The following is a 17,500-nucleotide window of genomic DNA, read 5'->3' as shown; positions in this document are numbered from 1 at the left end:
CTTGGAAGGAGATAAAAGTGCTGGTGGTCCCCTCCCCACTGTGGGGGGGGCAGGGGAGCTGGGGGCTCTTTCCTCAGTTTACCACTGTAAAAGAGCCCCCTCCTTCTTATGGAAATGTGCCGCATGTGAACCCTCCTGGGGAGGGGGGGGCACACACACACACACACACACACACACACATACACACACACACACACACACACACACACACACACACACACGCACACACACACACACACACACACAAGCGCACACACACACACACACACACACACACACACATACACACACACACGCACACACACGTCTCCGGTTTGAACCTTCACAGAAGCTAATTTCACCGGGCCAGAGAGGAGGAATCTACAAAGCCCGCGGGGGCGCCAGGGGAGTGTGCGCGGGGATGCTAATAAGCGTTATCGTTAGCCCAGACTGCCCCAAAAAACCAATAAAAATGCCCCTTTCACACAGAAGGGAAAGCAGCTGTTTGTTGATGCAGGAATTGTGTTTAAAGGCCTGCCGCGGGAGTCAGCGGCTCGCGGGGCGAAATCATTTCACCGGGCTTTGGTTCGGGGTTCAGGGGCACCGCTGCCCCGCCCTGCCTGGCCAGGGGGGCGGGAGGCCAGGGGGGGCGGGGGGCCGGGGGGGGGGGGGTAGTGTGATGCTGTTTGATTCCCAGCATACAGTGCTGTCCAAACGCTGGATACCCAATCTGCGAATGTGCGGGGAAAGCAGAGAGCGTGTTTGATGTGCACAGATCTGTGGTGTACACGCGGGCATACTGTGTGCAGGCAGCTCGCCTGCCCTTGCTGGATTCATGGCCATTTGTTTCTGCTTCCAGGAAAGAGGTGTTCTGCTGGTATTTCCATACTTTACAACACTTTGCATGTGTGTGCATGTGTGTGCACACGTGCATGTACAGTGTGTGCATTTGTGTATGCTTGTGTGTGCAAGTATGTAATTGGTTCTTTGTTTTTGCTTTATTCACAGAGTCCAATTAATCCCAGGAATAATTCTTAATTGGTACATTCCGAGCGTGTTTCCACAGCATTGTGTTTGTGGAGAATTCCTTTAAATGTGCTCATTTGAGAAAATCAAGGGCTTATTGTTATGTACTAAGCAGATAATTAGTTTGCTTGTTTTCTGTTCCAAGCACCATTTTGTCATGTTTCTCACAGTAAGTCATTAAGACATAATGCAAAGACGCTGCTTTGCTTCTCTCTTGTTTTTAGGAGGAAACATATGAGATCTTCATCCCTTCAGAACAGCAAAGAAGCTCATTTCTGTTCCGTCACCTCTGCCTCCTGTTCCCATGCTCAGGTATGCCACACACAGACACACCCAGCCCACAGTCAGCACCCAGCACACCCATTACACAGCAACAAGAAAAGAACATAAAACCTCTAATAGAGAACATCTTTACACTGATAGAGTACATTCCCTATTGGACTCGTATGAATTCTGTCAGAGTTAAGTTCACTCTGATAATGTGATAATGTGTGAGAGATGCAGTGCTTCTGTTTTTCCAGAGTGAAGTCCACCCTGAGAGCGTGTTAATGTGTGTGTGAGAGATGCAGAGTGAAGTCCACCCTGAGAGCGTGTTAATGTGTGTGTGAGAGATGCAGAGTGAAGTCCACCCTGAGAGCGTGTTAATGTGTGTGAGAGAGATGCAGTGTTTCTGTTTTTCCAGAGTGAAGTCCACCCTGAGAGCGTGTTAATGTGTGTGAGAGATGCAGTTCGAAGTCCACCCTGAGAGCGTGTTAATGTGTGTGTGAGAGATGCAGTGTTTCTCTGTTTCTGTTCTGGCTGCTCCATGTCTCTCCAAGGGAAAGGAGGTCCCTATTCACAGCTCCTTACCTCTCAAGGGCCACTCCAACACACGCTCTCACTCTTTTAGAAGTCCTTCCCCTTCTCCTTCTCCTTCTCCTCCTCCTACCCCTTCTCCTTCTCCTTCTCCTCCTCCTTCTCCTTCCCATTCTCCTTCTCCTCCTCCTTCTCCTTCCCATTCTCCTTCTCCTACCCCTTCTCCTTCTCCTTCCCATTCTCCTTCTCCTCCTCCTTCTCCTTCTCCTTCTCCTCCTCCTTCTCCTTCCCCTTCTCCTTCTCCTTCTCCTCCTCCTTCTCCTACCCCTTCTCCTCCTCCTTCTCCTCCTCCTTTTCCTTCCCCTTCTCCTCCTCCTTCCCCTTCTCCTTCTCCTCCTCCTTTTCCTTCCCCTTCTCCTCCTCCTTCTCCTTCAGACTCGCACTCCCTTCTCAGAGTCGCTAAAACCGCCAAACAATCCTTGTTTCCAAGAAAAGTAAGAAGTTAAAAAAAAAAAAAATCAATGGGAAGTTTTAATGGGTTGAATGTGGTTAATGATAGTGAGGGTTAGCGGGTCAGAGCACAGGTTAATGGCACTATCAGGACTTAGACAAAGTTAAGTGTTAAGGAAAGGTCTACCACAAGAGGTTAATTAACCTTTTTAAACCTGGAGGTGTCGGCACACACATACATATTGAATGGAAGCTGCAACAGAACCCTGTAGGTCATGGCTAATACATTCTGCGGCCACAATTAAAACATCATCAAACCTCTCCACGTCTCCATTAAGGGCCACTTGTGTGGCTGAAATTCAGCAGGCAATTTATTAAAGTCAAAAGCTTTTGTGGCGAGGGGCGGCGGGGTCACAAAATATATAATTTAAGAGCAGAGCGCTGAGAGTGTGGTCAAAGCAGAGAGGGAGGCGCAGGCAGGAGGCGCAGGCAGGAGACGCACCAGCCCTCCCTCTCCCGCTCGGACCCGTTTTAATTGGCCAGCAGACTCGCACACAGACAGTAAACAGTCCTCAAGGCAAACCCATTGAGTCAGGCGTGGCTGAGTGCTCTGGGCCTTTTACCTGACCCAACGCTTGCCAATAGAATTCACTCCTTTTGTACAGAATTTTATTTTATTTTATTTTATTTTTGAGCCTTAATCATATTTTAGAAATGAAATATGTAGAGGTCGACGGCAGTGAAATATGCTGGGTACCATAATGGATGTTTTCACAATGCAGAAGGTTGTGAAATGCGTGTAATGTTTGGGGGAATGAATTTGATCATATTCTCCCCTAAATGTGATTTAATTGATGGAGGAGGCATGGTTAGTGACCTGACGTGGCGACAGACATGCCGCCTGGCCTCCTCTGTCTGCTCGGTCCTCTCTCTCTTTCTCTCTCTCTCTCTGTCTGCTCTCCTCTCTCTCTGTCTCTCTCTCTCTCTGTCTGCTCTCCTCTCTCTCTGTCTCTCTCCCTCTCTCTCTGTCTCTCTCTCTCTCTGTCTGCCCGGTCCTCTCTCTCTGTCTCTCTCTCTCTCTCTGTCTCTCTCTCTCTCTCTGTCTCTCTCCCTCTCTCTCTGTCTCTCTCTCTCTCTGTCTGCTCTCTCTCTCTCTGTCTCTCTCTCTCTCTCTCTGTCTCTCTCTCTCTCTCTCTCTGTCTGCCCGGTCCTCTCTCTCTAAGCGGTTTAACCCTCCTCCCACAGGCTTGGCCACACGTGCTGTTGACCCCAGAGTGCTGCCATCTTTTTCAGTGGCAGAAGATTGTTCTAGAATGTTATAAAACACTTTACAACTATGAATTTAATGAAAGATTATTTTAGGTATAAAAATAAAAGCTTTTGGTGAATCTGTAGTATTGGTGCCTTAGTGCGGTAGTCTTTCATATTTCATGCACAATGTAGAACTGCACCTGTCTGACTCCATTAGAGATTCATGTTGACCCCCTTAAGGAAGTCATCACATGATGCTTATAGCTCTAACCCAGCCTGGTCGTTCCTTCATAACCAACTCTGGACCTAAACCCCCAACGTTCACCTGACTATGTGTTGTTCCACAGCCACTCAGCAAAGACCTGTAGTCACTCAACACACACTTTTCTACTTTTAACCTTCTGACTGTTTGAATAGGAGGTTTTTCTGATTGTTTTTTTTTTTTTTTTTTTTAAAATTGTGAGTGTTCTAGAACTCCACTGCTTTCAGTCTCCAGTAGTGACTGACATCAGCATTAGAATGTTCAGTTTAGAACCTTAAATACAGCACATGCCTGAAAGGGTTAGGGACAGCATAGCTATAATATATGGCTGTGTTAATGCACAGTAATATAGAATATGAAAGGAGAGGTAATAAAAGGGCGGGGTGGGGCGTTCAGGCTCCCCCGCCCCATTTTGAGCGCGTCCCAGAGGGAGGGGCGGGACCATGTGACGCAGCGGGGCGGCACTTTGGGGACGCGCGCCGGAATGTTCCGTGCTCCCGCTCCACCGTGGCTCCGGGGGAAATGAAGCAGAGGATGCTGGGATCCCAGCGCTGGGCTGTCCCAGGAGCGCTCCGCTCCAAACCCCTTCTGACAAACGCAGGAGCACAACTCCCTCTGGAACCTGTCCATCACCGGCAGCCTCTGCAGGGAGAGACTTCCGCGGTAATTTAATGAACCTGCAAGGTTCTCTCCCCCCCTCTCTCTCTGTTTCTTCCCTCCTTTTCTCTCCGCTCTTTTACTTTCGCTTTGGAGAACTTATTTATTTATTTATTTACTTATGAAGCGCATCCCTGTGGTATTACACGCAGAGTAATAAAGAGCTCGCTGTTCATCTCGCACCCCTTTCTGCCACGAAGCCCGTCCCCGTGTGATTGGCCTGATTTCCGGCGGTGCTGCACACGTGCAGCTTTCATCTGGCAGGGAGGAGCGCGTCCTGTTGCGTCTGCAGGGTGTGCACGGGGAGAGTGAGCAGTGAGCCTGCAGGGTGCGCACGGGGAGAGTGAGCAGTGAGCCTGCAGGGTGCGCGCGGGGAGAGTGAGCAGTGAGCCTGCAGGGTGCGCACGGGGAGAGTGAGCAGTGAGCCTGCAGGGTGTGCACGGGGAGAGTGAGCAGTGAGCCTGCAGGGTGCGCACGGGGAGAGTGAGCAGTGAGCCTGCAGGGTGCGCGCGGGGAGAGTGAGCAGTGAGCCTGCAGGGTGCGCACGGGGAGAGTGAGCAGTGAGCCTGCAGGGTGTGCACGGGGAGAGTGAGCAGTGAGCCTGCAGGGTGCACACGGGGAGAGTGAGCAGTGAGCCTGCAGGGTGTGCACGGGGAGAGTGAGCAGTGAGCCTGCAGGGTGTGCACAGGGAGAGTGAGCAGTGAGCCTGCAGGGTGCGCGCAGGGAGAGTGAGCAGTGAGCTAGACTCTGAAACTAAGCAGCGGGCATCAGTGTTATTTACCTCAAAGTACGACCCCAAAGTGTGAGCAACAGCAACAACATCAACAGCAGCCAAACTAATGACTGCTGAATAAAGATGAGGAAACACTGACCCTCACTGCAGACTGTCAGAACACTGACCCTCACTGCAGACTGTCAGAACACTGACCTTCACTGCAGACTGTCAGAACACTGACCCTCACTGCAGACTGTCAGAACACTGACCCTCACTGCAGACTGTCAGAACACTGACCTTCACTGCAGACTGTCAGAACACTGACCTTCACTGCAGACTGTCAGAACACTGACCCTCACTGCAGACTGTCAGAACACTGACCCTCACTGCAGACTGTCAGAACACTGACCCTCACTGCAGACTGTCAGAACACTGACCTTCACTGCAGACTGTCAGAACACTGACCTTCACTGCAGACTGTCAGAACACTGACCCTCACTGCAGACTGTCAGAACACTGACCCTCACTGCAGACTGTCAGAACACTGACCCTCACTGCAGACTGTCAGAACACTGACCTTCACTGCAGACTGTCAGAACACTGACCTTCACTGCAGTCTGTCAGAACACTGACCCTCACTGCAGACTGTCAGAACACTGACCCTCACTGCAGACTGTCAGAACACTGACCTTCACTGCAGACTGTCAGGCAGCCCACTGATAATGTTTCCTCTACAGTGTGGCTGCGTGTCACATGGGCCGGACCCTCCACGTAAGGCGGGAGGAAATGACATCACGTGATGGGAACTTTCCTGTTCTCCTGATTCCCTGCAAGTTCCAGGGGAAGTGTCCTTTTCGCAGAGCGAGCCTGCATGAAGGTGAGGCTTCAGTTATTCTCCTTATGACCTTAAAGATCCTCAGATCTCGCTGTGCTGAAGGAAATGCACCCTCACATTTTAATGGGACTTTTTACACGGGACCGTTATTCGATTTTGGCCAAACATTAGGACTCCGCGTTGTAAATATATCTCTGAAATACAGCGTTCCTGTACTTGAGAGAATCAGAAAGCATCCAATAGAGACTCTGCTGTTCCTGTGATGTCACTGTTTGCTCTTGGGGGAAAATGTTATATGAACTAAAAAAAACAATGTAGCCTTTTTGTTAGCCAATGCTAATCTCTGAAATGTCTGCTTGTGTCAGACACAGGGAATTCTGTTCTATTAAATCAGTGTTTAATGGAGGCATAAACTAGCTTAGCACTACCCAAACCACCAGCAAATAACTGCCTCCTTAAATTACCAGTCTTCTAGTGACAGCGTATGTTTAATACGTCAGACAGGCCGGAGACTTCAGAGTAACGCCCTGCAATGACTGGAATTAGTCCGTCTCAAACTGCTGCTATCTGCAATTAGCACTTTTATTATTGTGCAGACGCTGACAGATGCATTGAATGTCACTGCTACATTTAGCCCTATTTCAACCAATGAGGATCAGCTGCTAGAACAGCCATAGACCAAAATTAACACACCAGCCAAGAGAAGAGAATACCAGCTTTCACTTCGTGACTTACAGGCGCTAAAAAACCTTCATTATATATCTTTCAGTGGGGGTGAAGGTATCCAATCAAACACAGTTTCATTAAGCTCTTACCTCACACACAGCAGCGTCTGCTTGTGCCCATATCGGTTCTGGAAGCAGGAAATGGCCTGTGTGAGCCAAGCAGGCCCCTTCACCACGGCCTCCTCCGAGCTCTTTCACAGAGCTATAATGGCACATCATCTTCCATTACCCCACGGCCAGAGTTCTGTTTTTACCCTCACTTTGAAAGCACATGAAAACACCTGAGAGTAAAGGAACAGGTGTGGTCTGTTAGAGCTCTTAGGAATGTAATGTGTTTATTTGTGATGAATTTATGAACCTGATGGTGAGCCAGAGAGAGAGAGCGGAGGGGTGTGGGGGGTGTGTGGGGGGTGCAGGTGGTCATGCAGGCCTGGGCCAGTGAGAGAGAGAGAGAGAGAGAGAGAGAGAGCGGAGGGGTGTGGGGGGTAGAGAGACAGAGAGCGGAGCGGTGTGGGGGGTGTGTGGGGGGTAGAGAGAGAGAGAGTGGAGGGTGTGGGGTGTGTGGGGGGTGTGTGGGGGGTGCAGGTGGTCCTGCAGGCCTGGGCCAGTGAGCGAGTGTTACAGAACACAGCTCCTTTCATCTGCTGGACAGCTGGGTCCTCACCTCACAGAGCCGACTGCACACTGAGAAATACATCAGCCTCACCTGCCCTCTCTCTCTCTCTCTCTCTCTCTCTCTCAGGTACCAACCCCACAGCACAGGGACCCTGCGCTACCTCACCTGCTCTCTCTCAGGTACCCCACATCCCCACAACACAGGCCACAGCACAGGCTCTCAGCACAGGGACCCTGCGCTACCTCACCTGCTCTCTCTCAGGTACCCCACATCCCAGCACATCCCAGCTCCCAGCTGATTCCACACCCATGTGAGCCGGAGGAGTGGCTGGCCTGCATGCGTGTAACACGCGTGTTGAGTGTGTGGCCTGTAGGGCGTTCCTCACACCCATAGCTGCTGAATGTTTGTGGATCTAGATAAGGCTCGCTCAGTACTGCATTATTCAGCATCGCACTGTCAGCAGGGCGACAGAGAGCACAGCGCTTCTCAGGGGCACGCATTTTAAAAATCAATTAGCGCAGTAACGATGGCACGCACATCAGAAGGCATCAGAGAATCCGAGAGAGCCCCTCTCACTTCTTACGCCGGGCGGGCAAATGTACGACAAGCGCTGCTCTGGGGGAAGTTCACAGAAGATGCCGGAATCCTTTCCGTTTGGTCTGGGCGCTTCTGAGGAGAGATTCGCTCTGCCACCTGAGGCTACGCTAGCGGAGCAGCTAACCTCAAAGCCCAGCGCGCAGGAAGCCCGCGCGCAGGTGAGCTGGGACCGCCCCCTCCACGGGCCTCCCTAATTGGGAGAGTAATTATAATATCGTCAGAATAATGTGCGGGAGCGAAGGAGATAGAGAGAGCGGGGAGAGAGAGAGAGAGAGAGCGGGGAGAGAGAGGGCCGTGTGAGTAGTCTGAGATTCCCCTGTGGCTGATGGGGAGACACCAGTCACATGTGTGAACGTTCTCTGCACACGTATGTACACACGTGCATGCAGGCACACACGCAGTACGCAGGTGCATGCAGGCACACACGCAGTACGCAGGTGCATGCAGGCACACACGCAGTACGCAGGTGCATGCAGGCACACACGCAGTACGCAGGTGCATGCAGGCACACACGCAGTACGCAGGTGCATGCAAGCACACACGCAGTACGCAGGTGCATGCAGGCACACACGCAGTACAGCTGTGCTGTAGTCTGCATGTGGTCTGTTCTGATGGCTGTGCTGCAGTCTGCGTGTGGTCTGTTCTGATGGCTGTGCTGCAGTCTGCGTGTGGTCTGTTCTGATGTCTGTGCTGCAGTCTGCTGGGTTGTTGGGGTTGAGACCATCACAATAAGCTACGCAGGCAGATCTGGAACGAGGGGAAGCTGGTAACATGCTCAGATGAAATAAGCAAGCTGAGCGTACACAGGCCTCCTTTGCATAAAGTAAAATAGGTCTGTGCTTTGAAACAAAGAGGAGAAGAGGCTCGGGAGAATAAACCAATTATAATGAGATAAAACAAAGCTAAAAATAAAGCATGAAAGGCTGGTGCTCTCCCATCTAGCGCCTTTCGAACAGCCTGTCTTTGTGTTACAGTGGGATCCCACAGGTCTGTGCACAGGTTCAGCGCAAGCTCAGGCTCTCCGAACATGGACCCACCGGCAGCCTGCACCGGGAGGGGCTGAGATTTAAACCATCGACCCGGGTTCAGCTTCAGACGCGGCCCTGAGCCATCCAGATCGCCCGTTTCCCTCCATTGATTTTCACGTGTTGTTTTTTATGGTTTTAATGTGTGTTAAAGAGACGTGCGCCGGACGGGAGTAACGGCCCCCGCTTACCGCTGCCGCTCCAGCAGACGAGCGAGCGGCTCCTCCGCTCACACCGGCGATACCGCCGCGCTCGCGACCTGAGTGACAGCCCGAACCGCGAGCCGGCCTCCGCCATCCCCGCCATCCCCGCCATCCCCCCCATCCCCCGCCATCCCCCGCCATCCCCGCCATCCCCGCCATCCCCCACCATCCCCCACCATCCCCCGCCATCCCCCGCCATCCCCTCCATCCCCCGCCATCCCCCGCCATCCCGCCACCCCGCCTGTCGATACGCCGCGCTCCTCGTTGACACGCGTAAACCTTGTCATCCGGCGCTCCCGGTAATTGCGGTCTCGAGAGTTTTAATTACCCATAAACCCATTGATGTTTGCGTGCGGCTTGTTTTGATGGTCCCTCTCCTCTCGTGTGTCACTCGTTTTTTTGTGTGATTTTTTTTTCTTTCTCTTTGAATACTGGGTCCAAATGGTCACTTCATTTTAATGAGTTTGCTGTTTGGAAACATTGGAGAAGCTGACGAGTGTGAGTGGCAGGTGACCGGGGCAGGCTGCCTGCTTTTACCAGCCGGGCTGAGGTGGGGGGGGCGGCGGGGGGGCGGTTTTAAAGAGTGGGACAATTACCGCAAATTGCTTTTGAAATCCTGGGCTTGCGCACGTTACCCTTTGTTTGTTTGTTCGCTTCTCTCCCTGACACCGCTCCAGCATTTACCATTTAACTCTGCCTCCCCGCAATTAAAAGAGTTTCCACAGCAAAGTTTCAGAGCAGGGCTGCCAAAGCTGAAGAGTGCAGAGACGGCTCTATCCAGCCCTGCTGGGGTTCTGGGGGGGGGGCCAGTATACTGGTGTCTTTTCAGCTAATACGGTCACACCTCAAATTCATGACAGTTTTTACTCATAAACACTGACTGATAGGCTCCAGTTACATAATTTAATTACATAACGAACTGCATCATTCAAACTTCAGAGAGAGAGAAAAAATAGTGTTACTTTGCGGACTCTTGCGGGCCCCTCTGCAGAAGCATCGCACCCTTAGTCAGGGACGCCCTTATTCTGGTGCGCCTTGCAGAGTGTGTTCTCTGGTCGCAGAGTGTGTTCTCTGGTCGCAGAGTGTCCTGGGCTCGCAGAGTGTCCTGGGCTCGCAGTGTGTCCTGGGCTCGCAGTGTGTCCTGGGCTCGCAGTGTGTCCTGGGCTCGCAGAGTGTCCTGGGCTCGCAGTGTGTCCTGGGCTCGCAGAGTGTCCTGGGCTCGCAGTGTGTCCTGGGCTCGCAGTGTGTCCTGGGCTCGCAGTGTGTCCTGGGCTCGCAGTGTGTCCTGGGCTCGCAGTGTGTGTTCTCTGGTCGCAGTGTGTCCTGGGCTCGCAGTGTGTCCTGGGCTCGCAGTGTGTCCTGGGCTCGCAGTGTGTCCTGGGCTCGCAGCGGTCCTGGGCTCGCAGTGTGTCCTGGGCTCGCAGTGTGTCCTGGGCTCGCAGTGTGTCCTGGGCTCGCAGAGTGTCCTGGGCTCGCAGTGTGTTCTCTGGTCGCAGTGTGTCCTGGGCTCGCAGTGTGTCCTGGGCTCGCAGAGTGTCCTGAGCTCGCAGAGTGTTCTGGGCTCGCCGCTGCCTGTGAAGCGGCTGAAACTGTGTGCAGCGCGAGGGCTGTGGAGCTGGTCTGTAAACACGCCGCTCTCTCAGCTCGCCAGGTGAAGAGGGCACGGTATCCCAGTGTCCTCTGGCAACAGGCGCATGAATAATGCAGGCCGAGCGCAGTGCACCCTGGGAGCTCTGCTTAACTCCGGCGGATTATTGACGTTTATACGCGATCTCTCTTTCCTCAGGTAAAAAGAGGCTTTGTGTGCGCTAACCCTCGCAGGAGCCCTTGTTGTTCAAGCTTGGATAGCCCTCAGGCAAAATGAGCCTAATTTGCACTGGCCTCTTCAGGGGCAAATTATTATAATAGCAAATTTTCATAAAACGTGAAAAATACAATAAAATCGAAACAATGAAAGGTAGGTTTGCCATGTTTTCCACAAATGTTAGTGTTCATGGTGAAGATTTTTTTATTTATTAATTTTTCTAATATTTTTATTATTATTATTATTATTATTATTATTGTCTTGCAGGTTTAATTCGGTGCTGTTTTTGCTTGAGGACGTAGCATGAGGCCTTATCCTACAGGATCCTTAAACCTGATCGTAATTTTTTGGTTTTCCTTCAAATCCAGGTGCAGGAGAAGCGTGTTTAAAGGCCCAGTTTCAGGCCAGGTCCTGACTGGCTGCGGGGCATTATCAGTGAATTAACTCAGAGAGATCACCTGCAATTACATTTACTGGGCTGGAGCATCTCTTCTGCTCATCGTACAGTGCAGCAGTATGCTTTTGTTTTATAATATATTCAGAATATTCAGAATTCCACTGGACCCCAGGTCAGCGGTAAAGTCCTGACCACATTCCGTTCTACTGCTGCAGTGTGTGGGGATGTGAGGCTGTGTGTGTGTGTGCTGTACCACACCCCCCACGGTCCCCACACATTGTTTTAGCGATTGCATTCTTTATCTCTCCTTGCAGTGCACAGCTGGAGCAACAACAATATAACACTCTTTTACAAAACTCTCTGATGACACTCTTATTGTCCTGTTTTTATTGCTGTGTAGGTAATGTGCATTATTAAAAGGGGTCAGGCTGTAATTCCCCTCTCTGGATTTGAACCCGTGAATCCTTGAAATGAAGACTCTGCGCATGGCTAAAGTGGTGTTAACTGCAGCCGGCGCATTTCCCCGCCACATGGCGCATGGCGCATGCCGCTGCCGTGGCGACGCGTGTCTGCCACCAGTGTTCTGACAGTCAGTGACCGGGCACTCTTTGGACAGAGACGCGTTTGCAACACTAGATGTCAGTGTTCTCGCTGCAGTGAGCCTGGTGTGTGCTGGAGAGCGTTTGGGACAGAGAGAGGGTCTTTATCGAACCGCACTGCCCCGTTTGGGACATAGAGGGGGTCTTTATCTTTCCGCACTGCCCCCAGCAGCAGCATCCCTGCGCTGCACGTGATCCAAACCTCTGCACACAGGCTGTGCTCTGTGGGGTCAGACAGGATGTGCTGAATATCTGCCCTTCCTGTTTACATGCCCCAAGCCAGGGCAGCTCAAATCTGCCCCTCGGGGGCAACAGTGCTGCTGGGGTCCATTCCTCCCCTCTAATCAGGGGCTGATTTAAACCTGACGCTCCAGGTGACTGTAATCTCTGGCCAATCAGAGACATTATTGGCCTGTGGGCTGCCAGCAGTGCTCCTGACCTTAAGGGGCGGATGTGAGAATCCCTGCCCCAAGTCCAAGGTAAATTGCTAAGACTAATCTCTGATGTACTGTTGCTTAACCTTATTTTATATATTTTGGAAAAACGAAATAAAATATGTTCAGAAAAACAGTGCTTCTTTTGCCAGGCTTGTGATTTTGGTGTTTCCCAGTCCCCTATCCTGTACGTCTCCTACAGGTCACCTGGCCCAGGTCACCTGGCCCACCTGCACTCAGCCTGACTGACGAATTGCGTCACTGACTGCCTCGTTTTCTCTGTGGCTTCAAGTCCACAGCCCAGCACTTTATAAGAGACTGTATGCACTGTTTTCCAAATTACACGGTTTGCTCTCTTTTTTGCTTTTTTGACACTAGCGTCATGCTATTTGAGCACCTTTCTTACCACTTGATTGGAAATTATTTTCCACTGGACAGGAGCTTGAACCGAAGGTTTGAATGGAAAACTTTAAAGTGGGATATTGATACTCATTTGTGGTGGGGGGGAGGGGGAGGGGCATTGAGGAAAGAAATGCAATCGACTGAATATTTTGTGAAGCTTTGTTAAACAAAAAACATTGAATTATGTGTATGCACATTACCCTGCAATTAGAATTTAGGCTAGATCAGAGGTTTCCTGACTTGGTCCCGGGGGACCCCTATGTACACAGGATTTTATTACAACAATTGCAACCTCAGAAATGCGAGCTGTTAATTATTCTTAATTCAACACTTTTAATGTCTTGGGATGGTTTACCCCATTAAGCCACATTATATCAGAAATAGCTGCGCGTGGCTCAAAGAATACATGCTCCATATTCATATCCCAGGATTTTAATCAGTCCGATCAATTAATGCTTTTATTTCCTGTAATATATCTGAATGCTTTAGAAAAGCGGTCACCTTTTTTAATTGGTTACATTATAGACTTACGTGTTAAATATGTTTGGCTGAGTACCGAAAACTTTGTGCCGTTTATCATTGACAATAAAGAAAGGAGCCAGACGCGTTGTATTAATATATGTTTTAATAAGAAAAAAATCTATAAATAATCACGTGTCTGTAACAGCTGTAACCCCCGAAATCTCCCGAGCTAAATCCCCTAAATTTTCAGGCGTTGTTCCGCGTTACGAGGAGTGATATTTTTGCCGTTACGTCATAGACTAAGGGCGGGTCAGTTTCGCTGCATTTCTCTCCAGGGACTCTAGAGCCAATCAGACAAGGCGAAAACCCGGAAGAACACAAACCTGAAAAGAGCGCCTGGGTTTGATTTGGAACAGCAGAAGTAGCGACAGTTAACCGGTGTACCAGGTACGTTTTATTTACAAAGTAAACTTATTGTAAAATACGTCTGTGTATGTCAAGGAAACTAGTTAATACGCAAATCACACGCATTTTCGGCGAAATCGACACACATCTGAACGCATGGCACGTCAACGTATCGGCCTATGCCATGGCTACAAAACAGCGGTGTTTCTTGGACATAGCGAATTGCAGCCATTTCGGTATATATCGAGCTTGTGTATAATGTTACAGTGTGGATACATTTATCTGTCGTGCGTTTGTCAGCAGACACTGTGCTTCGATCTTCTATGAGATTGAAACTTTCGTTGTAATGTTAGTTAAGTGCTTTTTCATTGACTTCGGATGAAGTTTAAAGGTTTGCATGGTTTCTTGAAACGCCGCTGGACTTAGATCCTCTCAAGAACATTTTTAAATGATTGCGATCTGCACGAAAACATCGCTACTAATTAACTTAACTTTATGTTTAATTAAAACAGTTCCGTACCTACGAGGCACTTGGCGGCCCCCATTCCATTCCAATGTGATGACGCGGTGGATTTTGAAATATGCTGGGGGGCACCTTGTACATGTACAAGTTTTACGCGTTTCCTTTAAAATCAACCAAAATAAGTTTCTTTCCAAATATGTGATTCACACAATGTAGCTAGTATCCGTTTGTTATTTTAGTACTGTCACATTTTCTGATTATTGTTAAAAAAACACTTAACTTTAGCTAGTGCTAACTGACACACCAGGGGACAGTTGCGCGTGAAAAGGAATGCTGAATGCGGAAGTGATGTTTAGGGGTGACATGCATCCTGCCTTATGAAACAACTGCCAAATCCGATGCCGACGTAAATATCGGACATCTGTGTAAATTAATCTCAAGCGAGACCCTAAAAATACCCAGAGGTTGCCGCCTCGAGTCTGGTGCCGCAGAGCGATGGCGTCACAGTCAATAGGAACCAGAGGTGTCCCGTCGCGTCTGAGCAACATTCACTGCTCTGCATTTTTATTTCGGCGCAGGTGCAGATGGATTGCTTTTTTCATTGCTTTTTTGAAATGTACAGTCTGCGAATAAAGGCAAACAAAAGACCTCAAAGCCGTTCTGCGAACTGATAGCAGCACCCTCCTACGCGAAGAGATTTGCATAAAGACCAGATATACGACTTTTGAGACGATTGTGGAGAAACGCGTTAAACGAATAAATAAATAAAAAGAACCCAATCTTAAGGTAACAGAGATGTCTGTTGGGATTCTGTGATAAGGCGTAAGGACACGGTGTTTTCGCAGGGGCGCGGGCTGAGAATCGCAGATTATCAACTGAGACAATAACGGCTTCTCCGGCAGCTTGTAACCCTCCTTCTACCTTTGTGTGAGCGTCTTTGAAATGGAAAGAGGTGTCTCTTAAAGACAAAGTCGAAAGATGAATAAGTGGCTCGCGTAATTAGAGCTGAAAGGCCTCTTCCCCAGCTGGCGCTTTGAAGTTGCGCGCAGTGCCAGGATTCAATTAGCACGGAGGCATTATGCGGCTGTCTTCCTGCTGCCTGTTACCCGCCGGTGAATGAAATATGCTGCCCCCCCCCCTCCTGTAGCATCCATGCAGGCACAGGGACTGAGTTGGAATCCTGAGTGCCCCAGTCTGAGTCTTCTCAGATGCGCATTACGCAGTGGCGTTATAGGGAAAATGCGCTTTTTCTCTCCTTGTTTTTGTCGTTCCTCTGATTCAGTGTTGACTGTCAACTGTTTCTGTGACAGTCACAGAACCCTGCTTTTCCCACTATAATACACTGAAAACACCAAAAATACGCCTGTCTTAACAAGCACTTACTTACTATATTTACACTTGAAATCATATTTCAATTACTTTTTGGATATGTAAGAAAAGTCCCCCCGAGCCTGAGAGTTAGTGTTTCAGAAGTGTCGCTGGCAGTTGGCAGTTTGTTTCCTGTTCCATGCTAACCCTAACCCTAACCCTAACCCTGACCCTGGCCGTAGGTTTACCTGTGAGTGCTGCATTAAGGACGCTGAGCAGATGCTTGTTGAATTGAAAGGGCCGTGTTTTCAGACGTGTGTGTGCGCGCATGTGTGTGTGTTTCAGTGAAAATGCGCTAGCAGCTGAATGTGGGTTAAATGTAGTCCTGGTGCTGTGTGCGTGTGCAGACGAGTTGAGCACGAGCAGTAGGCCTTTAATCTGCTCCGTGCCCTCCGACGCGGCCCAGACACCCCGAAACGCGGCCCAGACACCCCGAAACGCGGCCCGCTCTCCACCTCACGCCCCGCCTGCAAATAAATAAACAAATAAGGAAACGAGGGGATGGGAATCCATACCGCCTGGGCGTGTTTAATTACACACCTGATTGAAATTGACATGAGCGGCTGACCTTCCCGTACTCTTGGCCTGATTGATGCCGGACTGTGAATGCACTGCCATGCTCCGCCTGGCGGGGGGTGGGGGGGGGGGGGTGGTTAGCTCTCCTGTTCCAGGAAAATGATTAACAATCAAACAATGTAACTTATTAAAATGCAGGAGAATTTCAGTCCTGATCATTACAGATTAGCTCAGGTCATCTGTGCATTCGTATGCATGTGGGAACCTGGGTGGGGGGGGGGGGGGGTTTCGGGGGGGGGGGGGGTGTGACTGGATCTCTCCTGGCTGTCCTGCTGTGTTGGAGTGACACTGCTCTGGTAAATGGTAAATGGACTGCATTTATATAGCGCTTTTATCCAAAGCGCTTTACAATTGATGCCTCTCATTCGCCAGAGCAGTTAGAGGTTAGGGGTCTTGCTCAAGGACACTTCGACATTCCCAGGGCGGGGTTTGAACCGGCAACCCTCCGACTGCCAGACAATCGGTCATACCTCCTGAGCGATGGTATGTAATGTGTGATGTGTAGACAGAGGCCTGGCTCTTTGGTGTCACAGCCCTTGTTTTCTCTGTTGCTTAGCACCTGTACGCGTCTCCGTGGCGATGAGTTTGGACGTGTGGAACGTGGGCCCGGTCGCTGGCGGCAGCGTGCAGCAGCAGAGGGAGCGCTGGGACAGGAAGCGGGGGCGGACTTCCTGTGAGCTGGTCCGCACCGAGCAGAAGTACTGCCTGAGCCTGGAGCTGGTCGTCACGGTAACCGCACTTTAAAAGATCCGCTCCGTCTGCCTCCCGTTTGGCTGCGCTGCTGTCCCGCACCCATCACCCTCCCGCACAGACGGAGCACAGTCTCTGAAACTGTGCACAGGAACACAGCTTTCATCACTACCCCCCACCCCCCACTGTGTCACAGCCCCCACCCATAAGCATACACTTTACCTGAGCGCCACACATCCAACAGGTAGGGGGCGATGGAGAGGAGGCAGTGCTGATGGGGAGGGGAGGAGAGGGGAACAAAAAAGCCCCAGAAAATTCACTTTCCCTCCCCTTTTCCATTTTGTCCTCTCTTCTCCTCTTCCTCTTTTCCTCCCTCTGACCCTCCTCTTCCTCCGCTCTCCTGCAGTACTTTGTGGAGATTCTGAAGGCCAAGGGCACTCTGAAGCAGGACATCAGGGAGAGCATCTTCAGCTCGATTACATCCATTCATTCTGTCAACCAGTGAGTGTGCTTTAAATAATTTACACAGTGTTTATTCTTTGGAGAGGGCGTGGGGGCTGGGGTGAGGGGGGGACATTAATTGGTGATTTGCGTATTAATGAAGTAATGATAACTCTGCGCAGGTCAGACCTGTTTTATCTGCTGGAGTAAAGATAGGTGAGAGTGGATGAGGTCACCAGTGTGGCGAACCCCGTTCACCGCTGCATTGGTTCTGAAGGGAGGGGGTGTGACTCTGCTGTGGCCTCGTTTGGGGGAGTGGGGGT

The 17,500-nt window shown here is 50.5% G+C and overlaps 1 protein-coding gene across 4 annotated transcripts in view; it reads left to right on the top strand.

Moving 5' to 3' along the window:
- The window catches only part of arhgef39 (Rho guanine nucleotide exchange factor (GEF) 39), a 53,117-nt gene that overhangs the window by 2,062 nt on the left and 33,555 nt on the right, over positions 1-17,500 (top strand). Inside the window, exons 1-5 of one of the 4 annotated variants that reach the window (XM_035402485.1) lie at positions 5,905-6,012; positions 7,438-7,490; positions 8,883-8,992; positions 16,603-16,775; positions 17,143-17,237. In XM_035402485.1, the coding sequence (XP_035258376.1) occupies positions 6,007-6,012; positions 7,438-7,490; positions 8,883-8,992; positions 16,603-16,775; positions 17,143-17,237 (437 nt within the window). In that variant the 5' untranslated portion in view covers positions 5,905-6,006. Of the gene's footprint in view, positions 1-1,229; positions 1,318-5,904; positions 6,013-7,437; positions 7,573-8,882; positions 8,993-13,378; positions 13,682-16,602; positions 16,776-17,142; positions 17,238-17,500 lie in introns of those variants that run through there. The other 3 variants (XM_035402484.1, XM_035402488.1, XM_035402487.1) reach the window with 3 other exon arrangements.

The sequence above is a fragment of the Anguilla anguilla genome, chromosome 19 (assembly GCF_013347855.1).
Source record: "Anguilla anguilla isolate fAngAng1 chromosome 19, fAngAng1.pri, whole genome shotgun sequence".
In the NCBI taxonomy this organism is placed as follows: Eukaryota; Metazoa; Chordata; class Actinopteri; order Anguilliformes; family Anguillidae; genus Anguilla; species Anguilla anguilla.
The sequence above is the reverse complement of the archived record's forward strand: the minus strand, read 5'-3'. Positions and strand labels throughout refer to the sequence as shown.